The 20,621-nt window shown below is 46.2% G+C and overlaps 1 protein-coding gene across 1 annotated transcript; it reads right to left on the bottom strand.

Moving 5' to 3' along the window:
* Positions 1 to 18,714, bottom strand: LOC134761090 (inhibitor of carbonic anhydrase-like). The gene is given in 10 exon segments (XM_063722427.1): positions 1 to 393; positions 3,377 to 3,532; positions 4,174 to 4,257; positions 7,268 to 7,306; positions 11,982 to 12,048; positions 12,050 to 12,154; positions 13,411 to 13,754; positions 14,057 to 14,150; positions 17,933 to 18,003; positions 18,612 to 18,714. Coding segments are annotated over 9 exon segments (969 nt in total). The 3' UTR covers positions 1 to 393; positions 3,377 to 3,470.
* Between the last annotated feature and the right edge of the window lie 1,907 nt (positions 18,715 to 20,621).

The raw sequence follows: 20,621 nt of genomic DNA, 5'->3' as shown, positions 1-20,621 counted from the left end.
TGCCACCATCATTCTTGCTTCTCCCTAGGTGCCCTAAGGTGCCCTAAATCATCTGGGTCTGCAGGAGAGTGCCCTAGAGAAGAGCTGGACTTGAGTCATTGGAGCCATTCAAAATTTGCAGTAGTTCTGTTTCCTAGATTCTGGCTCCTTCCAAATGCAGCAGCCAGATGCTGGGATGATGGAAGAAGTGACAGGACAAGAAATGTACTGGGTTGGTGCAAAGATAAAGGTGGTGCACAGACACTACTTGCCTGAAAGTCCCACTGGAGCCGTAGTATCTCTCCTGGCTGTTGTGACCCCATGTGTGGGCAGGATTACACCTGCCACCACACAGAGCACAGAGAAGGGAATCCAGATTAGACCCAGGGGCACAAGTGCGACTGAAGAAATCATCTGCGAGAAAGGACAACCGGAGGTCAGGATCAGCCCTCCCTGCCTGTGTTAGCAAGAAAGCCTCAGATTCTGTCCCCAAAATTGCCTGATAAAGACACATTCAGTTATTTGTAACATATTGTTAAAAGCAAGACTTTATGGAATTTAAAAAAAAAAGGTTCCAGCTGGAGATAAGTAAACGGGAACTGACTCAAGTTGGATCAAGGGTCTGTGAGCTCACAGAGGTCTACTCCATCCCAGCACAGGGCAGTGGCATCAAAAGATGGACACAGAGTTTAACAGTGAGGGGACAAAAGAGAAGTCCTGGCTCGCGGAACCCGGAGCACATGTTTTCTGGGCTCTGCTGCCGTTGCCCTTTTTCACAAGGTGTGCCATCACAGCTTCAAGTCCAGGAAGAGTCTAGAGAGGCACAGCTGCCAAGCCCTGTGCTGGGCTCCAGGGCACCACCATGAGGAAATCAGACACAGGCTCTGCCCTCTTGAAAACTTGCAGCCTGTAGGGTGATAGTCAGAACTCAAGTAACCACACCAGTAAATTCCTGTTTCCCTCTTTGCTCTGGGAAAAAATAATAGGGTTCCATGAAGCTACAATAAAAGAGCCCCTTGCAGCCCTAGGGGTCAGGGAGAAGGTTTAAGCCGAGACATGAAGAGTGAGTAGGAGTTGCCCAAGTGAAGGGTGGAGGGGAAGAGCCCTCCAGACAGGGGACCAGCATCTGCACAGGCCTGTGTTGGGGTGGGGTGGAGGCACGGCACAGAGAGCCTCATGGAGGCCTTCAGGACTAAACCACCAAGAAAATGGTGGTGAGTGCAGTGCGGGGCAGGGTCCAGACCCTTTTACCGTCATTAGTTTTGTTCTTTATCTTTAGAGAGATGAGAAGTCTCTGAAGGGTTTTAGACAATGCTGGGCCAGGGGCAGTAAGCTGGATGTGGTCATATCTGCACTTTGCAAAGATTGGCCTGGCAACAGGGTGGATGGAAACCAGAGCGGATGTGGAGTTCGGGTGCCAGGCTCCTGGAGAAGTTCAGGGGAAATGAGGGCAGCTGGGGCTAGAGGAGCACAAAGGGGAGGGAGATGAGTGGAAGGAGGAGAAAACGGCACCCCTGGAGATAGATGGCTGTGTGGAGGATGAGGCTTCCAGCGGGCACAAGCGGATGGACTGTAGGGTCCTCCACCACACCAGGTAGTTCTGAAAAAGGACCAGGCTCGGCAGGGATGGTACATTCAGTTTTGAACAGGATGAGCTTAGTGTGCTTCTGAGATATCCATCTAGAGATGTCAAATAGGCAGTTCAATACATACATGTCTGGAGGCTAAGGAGAGATCTGTGCTGGGGATAAGAACTTGACAATTATCAACACAGAGATAGATAAAAAGCATTTACCTAGTGCTTATCATGTGCCTAGCTTTGTATGTGTAACACCCCTTTGGATGGCAATCGAGGCTGTGGGCATGGATGTGAGTGCTTGGGGATTCCGTTGAGATTGGGAAAAAGAGTTTCATTTAGCAATGCAAACGTTTCTTAACTAGATTGGAAAATGGGGACCTTGAGAGAGTAGAAGAAAAACCAAGCCAGTGTGTTTTCATAAAAGCCAGGAGATATTATTTCAGGGCGATATGAGGAAATGCTGCTGAGAGATCACGGGGGAAGCAACGGAAGCACATCCTTCCAACTGAGCAGTATGGAGGCCACTGGTGGCTTGACCAGAATCCTTCCTGTGAAGTGATGCAGAGGAGCCAGGCGGCAGGGAGTTGAGGAGTGAGTGGAAGGGGAGTGGTTCCAACAACACTTTGATCACGGTGGCCTTAAAGAGGAGGAGGGAAGGAAGGCAGGAGCTGCAGGAGAATGTTGGGCGGGGGGGGGAGCAATTTTAAAGATAGAAAACATTGGGTGTGTTTACATGTTGAGAGAAATTGTTGGACACACCAGAAGGAGAAGTAATAACTGAGGGTTGAGACTGTGGAAGGGAACATGGGAGTGACCTGCACCCAAGTGCAGGTAGAGGGAATGGCTGGGGAGGAGGAGGTGGGGAGGTACAGCCCCAGGAGGCCCGCAGTTTTGGCAGGGGGATGTTAAGGGAAACTTCTCTGATGGTTTCTTTGTCTCCTGCAGGTGCAGGTGAAATGGTCTGCTAAGAAAGGTAGTAGATGGTGTGGGTTTGAGGTGTGTGGACAATTAGGACATCAGGAGAATCACCGGGAAATGTGGCATGTGGAGCAGAGAAGTGGTGGGGGTGTTTTTAATGTTGGGGGCACACCAACGACAGTGCCTGAAGCATTCCAGTGACACAAACTGCTCTGCTGCCCTGTGACACTCTCCAGCCACGTTCAGCTGCTCAGGTGAAAAAGAGAGCAGGTAATAGGATTCAATCAGGGCTGGGATTTTCAGAGAGTTGGGGAAAGCAGAGGAGCAGGAGCCTCTTAGGTAGTGGCATGAGCATAGCTGAAATGATGAATGCATCTAAGAGAGATGAGGATGGTCTACGGCCATACCACCCTGAATGTGCCTGATCTTGTCTGATCTCGGAAGCTAAGCAGGGTCAGGCCTTGCTAGTACTTGGATGGGAGAGATGAGGATGAACATGAAAAACAGCACTCCAGGACTTACTGGTGGAAGGTTTCCAATTAAGAAGGCAGCCATTTCGGTTTATATGTGAAAACAACACACTCGTGCGCACCAACGCATCCAGCCCGGTCTTGCTTTGCGAACCCAGGCTTGTTCCCTGAGCCATTTGTGAGACATCAAGAATAGAGCTATTTCCCTGAGATCTGCCCTTTGGGCCAGGGTATTCTCCTCAGAAGCAAAAGGATGAGAAGGAGAAGGACCTGCTCAAGGAGATGTGAGGCTCGCCCACAATTTCTGTCAAGCTCTTAAGCCCACCACCCATTTATGGCATTTTCTGCCATTCATCAAACTGAATTTCTCCTTTACCCAGGCACAGGCACAGGGAATGAACTGCCACAACACCTCCCAGAACATACTCACCACATTTACAGGACCCGGTTTGATTGTATATTAAGCCCATGGGGATGTTCCAGCTTGCAGAAGTGCCAACTGCAGTGTGGCAGGACTTCTTGCCTCAAAGAGAGTTCCAGGTGACATCAGCATCTGATTTCTTAACCACAGCCATGACATAATAGCCTAGAAATTGAAATACCAAGATGCAATTTCTCTTTTTTCAGGGAGAGAAGGGGAAGGAGGAGGAAGAATGTACGATCCAGTGAGATCTGGCCAGCCCTCCTGCACCGGGCCATTAAATGCTATCTCCATATGGTGGCTATGCTGGAGCTGGTATTCTCCATTTCCATCCTGTCCCCCTTCTGGCTGGAAATATGGAAACTACACTTCCAATGTTTCCTTGCAGCTGTGTTCTTAGTGTCAATTAGGATGTGTGAAATTTGGAAGGTGGAAGTCACATAGAAGTCTTTGCCTTCCCCCTCACCTCTTTTCTGCTAGGAAATAAATTCTTGGAGATGTTAGGCTTTTCTGTCCAGATCTCTAGTATCCCTTCTCCATCCTAGAGGATTAAAAGCTATTGTAGCAAATGCAGCAGCAACAGCCACTATCAATTCTGGCTTCCTATCCCTTGGTCACAGCTACAGGATGTGTCTTGAAATCACTGTACTAGTATAGGTCTTGCGGGTAGTAGGTCTCCTAGGGAGTCAGCTGTTTCACTATGGGTGGGAGTCATTCCAGGAACCTAGTGTCCACTTTTTGTTAACATTTAATTCCCTGTATTAAATCCCTTCCTGCTTAAAATAGTGCTTCATTTCTTTACTGACCCCTCAGTGATGCACTCTGTCTGTCCTTTGAAGCAGACAGCAAGACCATCTCAGAGAAGACTTCGCTGGCAGTAAGTTGCTCTTTTGGAAAAAAAAAAAAAACAAACCTATACATTTAAATATATACATATAGCATTTACTTATATACTATGTATTTATACATATATACAAATAAGTATACATATTTGTAAATGTATACATTATAAATTTATATATATGTTTGCACACACATATTTACATATATATATTAGTGGAAGGGGTGCCAAGATACTATCATCACACCTCCAGGGCACTCTGAAAATATATTTTAGAGCTACTGCTGCTAGCCCCTGCCTGTCACTCTCCCTGGGGAGAGGGAATATCTTAAACCCCTCATGTTACTCTAGTAGAGGACCCTCCCAATAGCTATCATTATTAGGTACTGAGCCAAACAGACTAACACTACTGCTCCCTAGCTATGTCTACATACATGCACCCACATACACATACATACACTGTACTTTTTCAATAGAATCTTGCTATGTATTATTTTCTCTTTTTTTGAGATGGAGTCTTGCTGCATTATTTTCTGTGAGTTGCTTTATTCCTCCTCAATAATATATTGCAGACACTTCTTTGATTCAGTAGTGATAGATATGGCTACATCATTCTGTTATTTGGCTGAATCTAAGTTATATCTTATTATATATGGACGTATCGTATCTATACTGGTAGGTATTTTTATTATGGCCCATTTTCCCCTATTAAAACCCATTTATTTCTATAAATGTTTATAATTATGAGTATGCACTTGTTTAAGTTTTTCTGTTGAATATAAGTTCAAAAGAAAGCTTTAATGAGTTATTTTTTAATGTTAAGTCTCTGATTTTCTAGGTTTACAATAATATTTTCTAATAATGACAATTTATTCTCTCTTCTCTTTCCCAATATTTAAAAAACCCAACTCTTTTTCTTATCTTACTGCATTTACTTCCAATATAATGCTGAATACCTTTGGTGGGAGTGGGCATTCTTGCCTTGCTCCTGATTCTAATGAGAATATCACGAATATTTCATTTATTCCAGTGCCAATACTATATAACTGAATTGTGCTTGTTGAGTAAGGTTGAACTGCAAACTGAAAAGAATAATAAGATTTGAATCATAAATTCTTAGAATTAGAAAATAATGTGGCTCACCACTCCCTGCTTTCCCCGTGTACACACCTTTTCTCTGTGTTGTAGATCAGGTCTCTACAAATTCAAACTTGGAGAAGTTGGGAGTCAACACGGCAGGTGGAAGGTCTGTCTTGTCCTTCCTAAGTGACCTCAGATGTGTCCTTATCATCTAGGAGCCTAAATTTTTCTTCAGTTAAATGGTGGCAGTGGAACCCCTCCTGGAGTGACTGATGGGGATCAGAGGTGCAGATATGAGCATAGGCACATCAGGAACAGGAAGAGCAGGTTAGGGAGATAGCTTTCCAGCAGTAGTGCAGAAGCAGGACTGGAGGCCCCTCCCAGTGAAGCAGGTTCTCCTGAGGCCATGGCAAGCCCTTGCCTACCACACTGTGGTCCATGACACCAGTCTGGTAGCCAAATGCTGTCATAGTGCCTTCCTTCAATGCCACTATTTCTGTACCTATGGCATTCATTATTGTCATCCATCTTTCCATGCGCGCGCGTGCGCGTGGGTGTGTGTGTGTGTGTGTGACTCTGAGGTTAACTCTCCCCCTCTCTACTCAGATGGCACCTTCTCCATCACAGTCAGCCACTCTGCTGGTGTCTAAACCATCCTCTAAGCATGCTTGTTGATCTACATTTGTGTATCATTGCAGTTTCTGAAAATGTCAACTACTCTTGAAGCAGTTAGGGTTGTTTCTGATTATAAATGATCAGAATAGAATACATAGCAGATAGAAGGTTGTTTGCTGGACTTTGGGATTAGGGATGAAGACACAATTTAGAGAAGACTTCTTAGCCATGATAGCAGAGAGGGATGAGGTACAGCATATCCCTGGGCTGGGGTCCTGCCACACAGGAAGGGGAGATGCTGCAGGTGAGCAGGGAAATGATGCCTCAACTTTGCACTCCAGTGGCCTTTGTGCAGGGTGGGCTGTGCAGGGTCCTATGACCCAGTGCTCAGCAGGGGACAGAGACCACAGCTCCTTGTGCTGTGATGCTCCAAATCCCTCACCTTCCCCAGCCATCCTGCCTCAGAAGAAACTCTAAACCCAAGTATGCACTTGGTTTTCACCTCAGGATTCTCTATCACAGCAGTTTTCAAACTGTAATGTGCATTAAATTTGTTAAAACATAGATTGCTAGCCCCAGCCCCAGAGCTTCTGACTCAGATCTAGGATGGAGCCCCAAAATTTTTGTTCCCAACAAACTCCCAGGGGATGCTGATGCTGCGGGTCCAGAGACGACACCTGAGAACCACTGCTCTATCCATTTTCCAAGAGTAGGTACTAGAGACAGACCCTCTTTGCTTATCTGGAGGCACAAAATGGAGGAACTTGCCCCCTAGTGGTGGTCTTCTACTCTAAAGACTGATAACTCCCCTGCTATCAAGCTCCAGCTGGCTAAAAGCTGAAAGGTGGATTTTATTTTCCTCCTCATCTTCATTATCAGCATCTATGAATCTCCTTCTCTCATGAGGTCTCTACTTAGCCCAGAAATACCAGGAATGGGCCCCGGTGTGGACCTTCATACGGAGATGGGCAGGCGGCATGTGCTCAGGCGCAGTGTGGTGCCAGGAAGGGCCTGGGGTTTCCAGTTATTCCTCCTCTTCTCAAACCCAGGTGCAGCCACCTCCTGGCTGTGTGACCTGGGCAAGTCACACAGTCCCTGAGTCTCCAGCTCCATAACATGAGACAACAATGCCCACGTACTCCAGGGTTGCTGAGAAGAGGGAATGGGAATAGTGCAAACAGGAGTCCTTTGCCAACTATAAAGTACCCTGCAAATAGTATTATTACAGTCCCAGGATAGGTTTGCATCTTAACAATTAACTGTGAATTTTTTTCCACCTCCAGTCATTTTTATTTGTTTTTAAGCTTTCCTCTCCCCAACAATGGGCCTTTACCTTTGAGCCAGTGTTACTGATTCTAACTCACCTTCCATGGGTAAATTCACAGACTTAGACCTAAAGTGTTCTGAAAAGAAAAAGAAAAACAATCAAGGTACATGACATTAAATCCTCACATTACTCCATCCAAAGTCAGGAGCTTCTCAATCTCAATAGTCAATAATAATATGAGCAAGGTATCATTGGGTATCAGTGGGTTAAGGTTCTGCAAGCCCATTTTACCCTCTTCTGCTCTTTCCAATTTGAACATAGGTTCCATCCCAAAATCTCCCCAGTACTCTAGCAGATGCAGGCAAAGAAAGTGGAGGTGCTCATTGAAGGGGAAGAGAGGGAGAGGTCATATCCCTTTGCATTAGCTGTGTAATAAGTCATCCTGATATCTTTCTTCCCTTCAGAGTCTTAGACTGTGGTAGGCAATCATTATTTTTGCTATACGGGAGGGCAAGAACCCAGTCCAGGGAGTCAGAAAGATCTGGATTCAGTCTTTATTTTACAATGGAAACATCACTTATCCTTTTTTTTTGAGATAGAGTTTCACTGTTGTTGCCCAGGCTGGAGTGCAATGACACGATCTCAGCTCACCGCAACCTCCGCCTCCCAAATTCAAGCGATTCTCCTGCCTCAGCCTCCCTGTAGCTGGGATTACAGGTGCCTGCTGCCATGCCCGGCTAATTTTTGTATTTTTAGTAGAGACGGGGTTTCGCCATGTTGGCCAGGCTGGTCTCGAACTCCTGACCTCACGTGATCCGCCCACCTCGGCCTCCCAAAGTGCTGGGATTACAGGTGTGAGCCACCGCGCCCGACCCATCACTTATCTTTTCTAAGCCTCAGTTTTTACAGCTATAAAATGGAGATACCACTATTCACTTCACAGAGTCGTTTTGTTTTGAAAGATAATGTAGCAGATGAGCTGTAATCAATGATATTAGGGAAACCCTCTTTTACGCCGGCTTCATTTTTCCATGTGGATGGATCCCCACTAAAGAACATGAACTTGCAGCACCACCTTCTCAACCACCCAGTGCATCTGGGTGAAGGATCATGAGCACGTGTGGCTCAGCCCCTCTTTCTTTCTTGAAGACAAAGGGGAGAGAGTTGTTTGGGTCTTCTCACCTATGACAAAACGTGTTTCCCTTTGCCCTTAGTCATGGCATAAGCCATCAGACCCGTTTTCCTGAACTAGTGGGCAACTTTAAGGTAAGGGTGACTTGTAGCCCCATGCCAGCTCTACATCACACACTCCAGTATCCCAGTCTCAGAAGTAAAGGTGTTATTTTGATCTCTTTCTGCCTAATTCCTTTGTCTATATCTTAATTGTTTCTGGCTCCAGGAGAGGGAGATTTTTTTTCTACTAGCTCCGTACACTCCAACAATAGTTATTATCTCAACACTAAACTATTTCCTCATCTTTCTATGCCCACAGCCCAGGGGAACTGTGGACAGAAAAAATGCAGAAGGACACTCCCCTCCTCTTACTGTTGTTCTCTGCCAGGACAGGCACCAGACCACATTTGCCTGCTATGTAGATGAATCCTGCATTCAAGCTCATAGCATCAGCTTCTCCTTTCTGAAGTTAAGAAACAAATCAATAGCACCAATAGCACAATAGCTGTCTCCTGGGCCTCTGACCCTCAGAGGTTCTCATTTCTTTGGCTTCATGTAAACGTCCTTGTGATTAACCAATTGTGGATCACTCAAAGCTTCTGCCATGTAAACACAGGGTTTAAAAAACTGGACATGCTCTTGGCCTGTTGACCTGGGAACAAGTTCCAACCCAGGTCATGCCCCCTGGACATCTCTGTGTCCTCTGATGAGACCCATGCTGCATCCTGGACATGACCTCACCACCCCTTCTTTGTGACTATAGTCACTCAACTCAACGATTAACATGGCCCGACTCAGGAAATGCATTTAACTTGTTTCTATGGGATACGTTTCTTCCAGATAATGGAGTTCAAATCTGTTCCCATAATCCCACTAGCACTGTACTCAGTGCCTGGCACAACAAAGATTTTCAATAAATAATTCATTTCTCTAGATAATACACTAATAATTCACTTATTATTTTAATCAATTAATTTTTCTAATAGAGTAAAAAATGTATACTTATAGATAAGGTCACCAAGATAAAAACATACACATACATGCTCTTTGCTTTTGACCTTTTCACTACCCTTCTAGAAATCTAAAAACAGTGACTACAGCAGCAAAAACTTACCAAGCCTTATTATGTGCCAAGCTCCTTTCTAAACACTTCACAGTGATTACCTCATATATTCCTCACAAACTTCAATAAGCTAGATACTAGAATTTCCCCTCTTTTATAAATGAAAGCAGAGAGGTTAAGTTTGTCCAATCAATCAACAGCTGCTAAGACTTAAACCTAGGCAATTTAATTCCTTGTAACCACTATTCCAGATGGCCTCCAAGATCTGTCTACCCCAAAGCATGTTTCCCTCAATACTATGCTATTTACATTTTTCCATCCATAAGTTGGGTAAAAATTATACCCCATAGGTTTATCATGAAGACTAAATGAGTAATACAGTTTAAGAGCTCATAAACATGCTTGACACACAGTAACTACAGAAAAATTAGTTACCATTAATATTAAAGATATACTCAGAAATGTAGGCATTTATAGATACAAAGATTTTTCAATCCCACATTGTCTATAATAGCAAAGGATTTGGAAATAACTCAAATATAAACACTGAGAAATGGGTTAAATGGAGGTCAACATACTTGGTGGAATATTACATAGCCATTATTTAAATGAGTGTTTCATTATTTAAGAAAATATACCAACTGTCCCTGGGATTTTGAATAATAATAATTGCTAACACTTACTTACTGCTAACTATATGCCAGGCAATGTTATAAGTACTCAGATTTACTTAATCCTTACAATTGACACATTTAGGAGACTACATAACCATCAAGATCTTAATCTTAGGAATTGGTGCTAGGAAAGTTTACCAAGATGAGGGTCTTCTCAAGTTAAACAAAACAAAATGAAACGGGTGCATAGCCTTCTAAGTTTGTCAAATTTTCATTCTTTATTTATAAGTTTATTTTTTCCTAATCACAAAAGTAGTTCTGCTCATAAAGTTAATAACAACACAATTTCATCACTCAGAGATCATAATAAATAAAATAAATAAAATCATTCGCAACTTGGTCACTCAGAGATCATTATCACATGATCTCTGAGTGACGAAGTTGCGAATGATTTTATTTTTACTTTCTGATTTTTTTAGAGACAGGGTCTTGCTCTGTCATCCAGGCTAGAGTGCAGTGGTGTGACCATGGCTCACTGCAGCCCTATTTTTATTTATTTATTATAATATTTTATAACCAGAAGAAATAAACTTACAATTAAAGGATTGAAAAGGTTGATCTGCTTTCACAATTCACAGTAGCCCTGACCATAGCCCGGAATGTCACCCTACTTCCTGAGACTCCTAGGCAAGACACTCCACTGAGCTAACTGGACTCCAGAGCTGAGCCCCCTAGGAGTCCAGCTCTTGGACTGGCTCTGTGTTTCTGCCCTGCCCAGAGCTGGAGGAGCCTGTGGGGTGAGTGGGAGGCAGCACACAACAGGTGTCCTTATCCTGGAGACTGAGGAAGAGGCATTTGGGAAGATCTTCAATGCCAGATTTGGCAGAAGTGCTGTGTGTCGGAGTGTCTGAGCCCAGCCTTAAAAGCAGGGCCCTCCAACTGTGATGGCAGTGATGCAGTCGTCTGGGGTCTCCTCCATGGTGCACGCCAAGGCACCACCTCTCACAGCACTCCACTCATCACACTTGGCCCTCTCACGGTGGCCCACTGCGCACCACCGCACCCTCGGGAGTCTTCCGCATTAGGCCAGGTGGAGGGATCCAAAGGAAGCCCCAGGTGGGTCCGGGAGCTTAGTGCTGCAGAGTGGCTGTCCAGTGAGGCCCTCACTGGCAGCAGCAGAGCTGACATGTCTCATTCCCATGACACTGCTAATTCCTGCCTGTCACCTTCCAGGAGAAATGGGAAACTCAGTTCTCAGAAAAATCAGTGAAGACAGAGCTTGCCCCTGATCCTGACCTCAGCTCCTCAGGCATCACCTCCCCAGGGAGGCCTCTCTGAGCACCAGCCCAGCTCAGGGCCTTCCGGGGTTTTCTCTTGCAAGACTGGGCTCCCCATCCAGGAAGCATGCCCCACTTGGCAGTCACGAGTTCTGTTCTGGCTGGGTCTGCTTGCTCTCCCCTCACCCAGTGTCTTTGTTCACCACCATATGCCCATGTCTAACACAGTGGCTGCTCTTCTGTAGATGCAAATACCTACTGGTTGACTAAATGGAGGGCAAAGCTAGAAGAAGGAAAGAAGGAAGAAATAAACCATAGAGATCCAGTGGATGGCCACACCAGAAACCTCTGGATGGTGGTAGTGGCCACGTTCCCACTTCAGTTTAGGATGGACTATTTTTATACTCCATGTCGAATAGACCCACCCTGGGTGGGATGACCTCAGCTAATAAAAAGGAGCCAGGGCCATCACGACTTCAAGTTGTCTAGAATATGAAGGCCTTTAAAGCCCTTTTCTAATCACAGAAAACCCCCTCATTAACCCAATGCAGTTAGTAGCTCCCTTGGGCTCTGCAGGCCAATAAACTTTGGGTGAAGCTTGCAGGCACCTGGAAAGCCTCCCATGATGGCCCCACCCCACCCTGCTGCCCAAGCTGGCCAGGTCCCTCCTGGGACCTTACATACCTCTTTTGGGATCCTGAGTCGCAGAAAAACACTCATCTCCCAGGTACAGCTTGGCATCCATCTTAGGTTGGGACCATTAAAAACCCATGGGCAGCATCAGTAAACAGCAGATCTGTCTCGTTAGGAGAGCCAAAGAGCTGAAATTCTGATGACTTGTCTTTTCCAAAATGTTCCTGTTCAAAGGACAAGAGATGGTGAAGGAAGGAGGATGGCATAGAGGTAAAGGTAAAACAAACCCCAAAACAGACAAGGGAAACAGAAAGCAAGATATGAGTGTCTGAGGGTGAAGACAGTGGCCAAGATCCCCAGCATCCCTGGCTCATGGTGAGGGAAAGCTCTCCTCAGATCCCAGCTTGTGTGTCTGGTGTGGCCTCAAGGAAACTGCCAGGCGCCATCCTCCAGATCCATCCCTTTCTACTATGGGCTGCGGCTCTGTGTTCCCATGGGGCAGTTCAGCAAAGGCTGCCTCACCCTCCGGCCATCTGATCACCCTAAGCACCTGTGGCAGTCTCCATCCTGAAGAGGCTGGTGATCCAGCACCACGGGCTGCGATCAGATTTCCTGAGCTCCTCTTCTCCCCACGCCAAGCCTGCCACTGAAGGACCAGCTGTGGGACACCAAACGGTCCCTTCCCCTTTGTGGCCTCCAAAAACCAAAGGGCTCTTTGCCTATGACTCCAGTTGACTGGCCCAAAGCCACTCCTGACATAGCTCACAGCAGCACCTACCCACGTGCTCTTTCAAATGGCTGGCTGGTGTTTGCTTTTGCAGCGACTCTACATGAAATGTTACCTGCTGCCCTCCCTGACAACTCCCATCCCCCAACTCCTTAGGATGCACACAGTTACTCCCCAGGGCCCAGGAACTTTCCCAGATACACCCTGCAAATCAGTCCCTTTGTCCTCCACAAAGGACACCATCCATGTCCATGAGGTAGTGCAATTCCATCGGGTAAGAATGCATACTTGTGTGCCTCCCACACTCATCTGTGAACAACTCAAGACAAGTCTTTGCCTAGTTCATCTCTGAATCCCCAAGTGCTAAGGAGAGAGCATTGGCAGAGTTGTCAGGAGGGCGGGATCACATGCCATGGGATGACAGGGGAGGACTTTGTGGAGGAAGAGAGGCATGTGAGCTCATCCTGAGGACCCGTTTAGAATGAAAAATAATTAAATGGGACAAGAAGGACTTCTGCAGAGAGTCTTTAGTCCACCAGGTTCGTGGTTCCAGACGAGGTTTTATTCCTTTGCTGTCTATAATACATATAGACTGAGCGGCTTGTCAGTGAAGAGGATCACGTGTGGCATGGCTCCCACCGTACCCTGAACACACCAGGACATCCAGAGTGACAAGAAGGCAAGGAAGTTAACCTCCCTCCAAATCTAAGCAGGGAGCACTAAGCCAGAGGGGAGGATGGCGGGTGGGGATACCTGGACCTGGTTGAGAAGCTTCCAGATCAAGTCCTCCTTGCCACCCACACTTTGGGCCATGACAGCATGAGAAGGGACCCAGGCCAAATGGCAGGACTTGTATCCAACTACCGGCTTCCCGGTGTTGTTCAGGCAAAGCAGCTCATACTGGTCCCTGTCAGCGTGGTTTGCCAGGTTCTCTGGGGGAGGGAAAGCCCAGGTGAGCCTAACACAGGAGAGCCATGAGCCGTAGTTAGGATGACCGATGCCCCTCACCGAACCATCAAATATGTGGCCTGAAGAGGACTGAGAGAGAATTTTTTTCCAAAAACAGATAAGGACTAGAGGCCTGAGGAGTGAAACACCTAGTTCACAATCTCACTGCAGGGCTGGGCGGTGTGCCTGGCCCAGGGCCCTCCGACTGCCCCACTTCTCTGTGGCTCTGCTAATAGGAATGGTGACAGCAAATGTGTACTGTGCACTCATAGCTCATCAAAGACTTGCTGAAGGCTCTCCAGGCTCTGTCGCATTTAATCCTCACAAGAACTTGGAGAGGCCAGTAATATGATTATCCCATTCTACAGATTAGGAAACTGAGACTCAGAGACTTAAGGTAACTAGTCTGGGGCTGTCGCATTACCATGTCAGGATGGCCCAGGTCCCCCACTAAAGGGGCCACATTCGCTTTGATGCAGAGCCTCCTGCAGAAAGGTGAGAGGGTTGAGAGATGGAAGGAGGTCTAGGGGCCCAGTCAGGGTAACCTGCAGGTACAAAGATGAACCAGAAAGACCTTATGAGGAAAACAGTTTCTTTGATTCCATTGTCTAGGTATTGAAAAGTGTTGTGGGTTCAATAAATTCATATATTGAAGTCCTAATCCACATTACCTCAGAATGTGATCTTATTTGGAAACAGGATCCTTGAAAACGTAATTAGTTAAGATGCGGTCACACTGGGATAGGGTGGACCCCTAATCCAATATGACTGGTGTCCTTATGAAAAGGGGGAGTTTGGACACAGAAGACAGCACACAGGCCATGTGAATATAAAGGCAGAGGTTGGAGTGATGTGTCTGTGAGTCAAGCCACACCAAAGATCAGCAGCAAACCACCAGAAGCGAGGAGAGTGGCCTGGAACAGACTCTCCCCACAGCTCTCAGGAGGACCCAACCCTGCCAGCATCATGATCTTGGAATTCTAGCCTCTAGAGGTACCAGACAAGACATTTATGTTGCTTAAACCACCCAGTTCATGGTACTCTGCTACAGCAGTCCTAGAAAACAAATACAGATGTGTTACTGGATAGAAAGTCTTGACTGTGAGTTGTCCAGGTTCTTGGCACATTGAACAAAGAATTGAAGAAAATGCACAAACAAAGCAACAAGAGAATGAAGCAATGAAAGAAGCAATGAAAGTGCAGATTGACTGAAGTGAAAGTACACTCCACAGAGTGGGAGCAGCTCAAGAGCCTTGATCACAGTGTTCTTTAGGGTTTTTATTAAGCAAAAAGAATTTGGTAACACCCCAGGTGCCCTTTAGAGGCCTCCAATTGGTTATACCCTATGAAGGACTGACCCATGGCCAATTAAAGGCTGAAGTGGAGACTTCAGTCTTGTTATCACAGGAGCGAGGATGTGGCCTAAATGCTGCCTAATCTTGCCTAGAACTAACTGACTACACCTGCTGCCCTATTGCTTATGCCTTAACCCTTGATTACCCTAATTCCCTATTCTCCTACATCAGATGGTCTTTGGGGTTGATAAAATCTCAAACTGAAAGAGAAAGAGTGTTATCAGGGCTCCTGTGAGTGGTTACAATTTTAATTCAGTATTTTCTTTAGAAAATACGTTTTAAATCTTTACATTAAAAGAAAAATTTCAAAATGACTTAGTAATGTTAGAATTAAATTTAGAGAATCAATATGACCTAATGGCCTCAGAAATAAATCACTTTTCCACCTTAGCCACTCAAAGGCCCAGGGGGGCAGCAGCAGCCCAGGGCTCTCCACCCTCACACATTGTCATAGTCTCATGACATTCTCCTACCAGGCAAGAAGAGATCTTACAAAATAGCACACAAGTGACTTTGGGCAAAGGTAAATCAAGATGGTCTGGGACAATCTGTTGTTTCCATAAAGTGAGGATGTTTTCAAATACTTCAGGGGGAGATAGAAGATGCTGCCACTATCATTAAGTGTGGTAACTTGAGCATCCAAAGGACATAATAATTATTTGGAACAACTTGATGAGACCGATAGATGACCCCACTAATTAAAATTGTGGATAATAAGACATGCATCAATTGCCAAAATGCTAACAAACCAGTGTAATAATGAGTAATAATTGTAGTCAATGTGTAATAATAATAATTTGATGAGACCTATAGGTGACCCCACTAATTAAAATTGTGGATAATAAGACATGCATCAATTGCCAAAATGCTAACAAACCAGTGCAATAATGAGTAATAATTATAGACAATGTTTAATAATGAGGAGACAGTGAATTGTGAATAACTGAACAAGGGAACAAAGGACACTGAAGTCAATTTCATGTTAGGAAAGACATTAAGTTGTAAGGAACTGGGACCCATGTAAAAAGCGAGGACCTAAAATTCTCCTCAGGTAGCAGACATTTATTATAAAAATGAGCTTAGCACAGTGAATATATACCTGTATTTCAAATGTTTCGAATGTTCTGTATCTGATAGAAATTTAATTTGTTATAAGACCCAGAATCTGGAAACTCAATTAGTCTGAAATATTTTGTTTGTTTGTGGTAAACTGTCCAAAATTCTGAAAAAGTTTGGGTTTTTTCCTAAATGTAAAAAAAAAAAAAAAAAGAAGAAGAAATACATTTTTATCCATGGCAATAATGCTTTTGCAACAGATTTAATTGCAGATGTGCTAATAAGTTCTGAAATATTTACAATAATTTATATGTTTTGCTTAAGGTGCCTGAAGCAGTTGAGAGACATTTATAATGAAATGTTCAGGAGAATGTGATTAAATTTGAAATTTCAATGACTAAGAGAATTGATTATTACAACTCGTTTTATTAGATAGTAAGTATTGTTTAAATGTTCATAAAATTTGTTTAGTAGATTTATAGATGAATCAAACTGAGCACTAAAGAAAGAACAAATACAGCAGAGTCCCACCTTATTCAAGGGGGATATGTTCTAAGACCCACAGTGGATGCCAGAAATCACGGATAGTACCAAACCCTAATATAGTATTTTTTTCCTATACATACATACTTATGATAAAGTCTGATTTATAAATTAGGCACAGTAAGAGATTAACAACAATAATTAATAAAAAATAGAACCATTTTTTTTTTTGAGACAGGGAATTGCTCTGTTGCCCAGGCTGGAGGGCAGTGGCGTGATCATAGCTCGCTGCAGCCTCCAACTCCTGGGCTTAAGCGATTCTCCTGCCTCAGCCTCCCAAAGTGCTGAGATTACAGGCATGAGTCACTCTGCCCAGCCAAAATCGAACAATTATAACAATATACTGTAATAAAAGTTAAGTGAATATGGCCTCTCTCTCTCTCAAAATATCTTCTTATACCGTACTCACCCTTCTTGTGAAGACACTGCTACATAAATGGGAAGTGCCAGGAATAAGCAATTCACAAGTGTTACATTGCCTGCTGTTCTGGTAGTGTGATAGAATCTCACACTGTCCTGCTCTGTCCCTTCCAGGATGTGAATCCTCCCTTTGTCAATGCTGTATCTACTCTCTCTACATTACCCGCCTGTTAGTTACTTAGTAGCCTTCTCAGTGATCAGATCTACCACTGTGGTATCAAAGGGCTTGCGTTCCAGTAACTTATTTTACTTAGTAATGGCCCCAAGGTGCAAGAGTAGTAATGTAATATTTTTGCACCTTGGTTGGCCACAAGTCCAACTGTGTAAAGTGATACTGTGGATAAGGGGGAATTACTATAATAGAAATGCTTACATAGAAACTCTCCTGTGGCATTAATGAGCTTCACCCATCTCTAGATATAATGCAACTTGAGTTTCCAGATTCTGGGTCTTATAACAAATTAAATTTCTATCAGATATAAGGCAACTTATATCTAGAGATGGTGGCTCACGCCTGTAATCCCAGCACTTTGGGAGACCGAAGTGGGTGGATCACAAGGTCAAGAGATCAAGACCATCCTGGGCAACATGGTGAAACCCTCTCTCTGCTAAAAATACAAAAATTAGCTGGGTGTGGTGGCATGTGCCTGTAGTCCCAGCTACTTGGGAGGCTAAGGCAGGAGAATCGCTTGAACCCGGGAGGCGGAGGTTGCAGTAAGCCGAGATCATGCCACTGCACTCCAGCCTGGCGACAGAGGGAGATTCCATCCCAAAAAAAAAGAACCAGCTTCTCTGGCTAGGGTGGGGTCCACACCATCCTTCAGACACCTGACAGGAGAGCCACAGGCAGGCACAGGCCTCACTTCTCCCCCATGCAGCCCCTCTGAGGGTCAGCCCGGACTGCTGGCTCACAGGGCTTTTCCCAGAGTTCCTGAGTATCAGTCTGTCCTCACAGAGGCGATGGCTTTGTCTGAAGGGCCTTTGAACCCCACAGCCAAGCCCAGGCCAAAAGCAGCCAGGAGCCCTGGCAGTCACCAAACCAGACAACTCTGAGCAGGCAGGATGGGAAAGAAGGATCCTCATTTTCCTCTTAGAAAGCAGCCAAAAGCAACAGGTTTAAATAAAATAAAATAAATAAATAAAACTAAAGGCTTAAAGCCTTTACGTGGAGACTAACAACTTTGGATAGCCTTGGAGTAGTAGCTATTTCTCTTATGGAGCATGGAGTGTGCAGAGGTGCCTGCAAGGGGGCTGAGAGGGAGATGGGGAGAAGCATGCACAAGAAGCAGCTCAGCAGAAAGTTGTGAGCTGGGAGGTCCTGGCCTTTGGCCCTGCTGAAAGCCCAGACCCGTGTCTGTAGATCTCAGGGTCCTAGACATAAGTCTGTCTCCCCAGCATTCCCTTGTCTAGGAGGGTAACACGGGCAGACCCCAAGCTCTAGGGAGGCCAGGGGCTCCCACACAGAAGAGTGCTCTGTGGATGGTTAGGAGCAAGGCTTGGCCATGGGAGGCACCTGGGACCCCAGATTTCTCACTGATGCTCTAGGTGGCCTGGGGTGGGCCCTGTTCGCTCTCTGTGCCTTTGTCTCCCCAACGTCAGGTTGAGGAGGAGGAGCAGTGGGGTCTCACTCACTTAAGGCTCCCGCGTAGCCAAAGTACGGTTCTTGGGAGGAGCAGGCACACTTGTCTGTCCCTTTCCCTGCACACATTTGACACAGGTGGGGGAACTTCTTCATGTCCTCACAGGGGATGCAGCTGCTGGAGAAGAACTTGGACACTGCTGCTCAACACAGAGACATGGACCCCAGGGCATGAGCTGGCTGGGGCCTCCAGGTCGTACATGTGTGTAAAAGAGTGGCCCTCACTGAGAGCCCACGCATCTGCACACACCTCCCAGGACTGGCTGAGGAAGTGGGTGTGCAGGGGCCAGCCAGTGCAGCCTGCCGGAGGTGGCTGGCAATGCCCATGCCAGAGGGAGTGCGTGGCCCAGGGTCCCAGTGGGTTTAGGCATCACACTCATGGGGTGATGGAACCCACAGGAATGTTCCCCAGCTTGTCCGCTGCAGGGTGTGAGAGCCGCTGACCTACACTGAATCAAGACTTCAGTCGCAGTGGCATGCAGCTCTGCTAATTCACCCACACGGAGGCTGGAAGGGGCCAGGCTGAACTCTAAACACAGCAGGAACACTTGCACGTCAGCCAAACCCCAATAGTCCTTCTTTACCTCAGGAAACGCCTCCCCCTCAACCTCCCCTTGTGTATCCAGAGGCTGTGGTAGCTCATAGGATATGCCTTCTGGAAAAGTTGGGACAGCTTGTCGAGGAGGGGGTAGGAGGTGGGCTACCAGCCACTGCACAGCTGCCCAGATGGATGTCCAGTGGCACCTGACACTGAGGCAAGTGATCACTCCCAGAAAGGGCAAAGCATGGCCAGAGCTGCGATCCAGGCTGTAGCCCTTCTCAGGTCCCTGCAGTCACTTGTCCCCGTCACAGTCAGACATCAACACTGCAGAGGTTGGCTGGACTCAAAAAGATGTACTTTTACAGAGTTCAAAAAGATCTGGCCATCATCATTCAAGGGCTGAAAAATCACCCTAGGCTTACTGTGCCTCAACATAACTGAACAGGGAGCCTAGAGAACACAAAAAATCCTAGCGCCAGCCCAGTCACCCTTTCCTTGCCCATGTCCCAAGCCCTCACCTAAGGCATGTAGGCCTGAGTGCCAGCAGTGTGTCTAGAATCCGCAGTGAGCCTTTCTGGAAAGCTGGGAGGGAGGTGGCTTTTCTTAGTGGGCCTCAGTGATGGCCCTTGTCAAGCCAAGCAACTAGGGATAAGGAGGAAGGTGGGACTGACATCTTTCCTCAGAGAAGACTCAGCTGCCAGCTCCCAGGAGTTGCTGGTGCACACACCCAGCCAGTGCATGTTTAAAGCAGTTTACCCTCACTCCATCTTGGAGGCCGTGGACACATACACTTCACAGTGACAGTGTGACTCCAGCACAGCCCATGCGGGTGACCGGTGCAGGAGCCCTGCCTGGGCACACCCAGCCCCAGCTGGCTCATTGGTTTCAAGGGAGCTAGGGGGAAGCAGTGAACTGATGGGGATGTTCTATCCAGCAAACCAGCCCAGGCCCATGTGGCAGGACTTCTTGCCTTGGAGCTGGCTCAGCTGGAAGTTGGTGCCCTCTTCACCATGGCAATGACATAATGGTGGGTTTGTGAATCTGCAAAGGAGCAGAGAGGAAGAAGAGCCAAAGGAAGATGCCATATTGTCACTGATCTTCTGGAGCATGTACCATGCAGAACTCTGGGGATGCTAGGACCTCACCATCCCCCTGCAAGTGGCTAGGAAAAGAAAAAAAGCCCTTAATTGACAGGAGAGAGAACACCGTCCATTTTCAAGGCAATAAACACTAGTTCTTTTTTCTGCTAGTCCCTCCAAGCCAGTGGAGACAGGATCCTCGAGGGCACCAGCTGTTACAGGGCCTACTGAGTGGAGCGCACTTAGGGAGAGCTTCAGCGCCCAGCCATCATGATGTTTCTGCTTCTCCCTGAGGGCTTTTCTCCTTTTCCCGCTTTTCCCAACAGCAGTTCTCCCTGCAGCTCAAACACGAAGTAAAGGTGTGAGATGAAGGATGCAGGGGC

The sequence above is a fragment of the Pongo abelii genome, chromosome 2 (genome assembly GCF_028885655.2).
Source record: "Pongo abelii isolate AG06213 chromosome 2, NHGRI_mPonAbe1-v2.0_pri, whole genome shotgun sequence".
Taxonomy (NCBI): domain Eukaryota; kingdom Metazoa; phylum Chordata; class Mammalia; order Primates; family Hominidae; genus Pongo; species Pongo abelii.
Note: the sequence above shows the minus strand (reverse complement) of the source record. Positions and strands in the feature narration are given on the sequence as shown.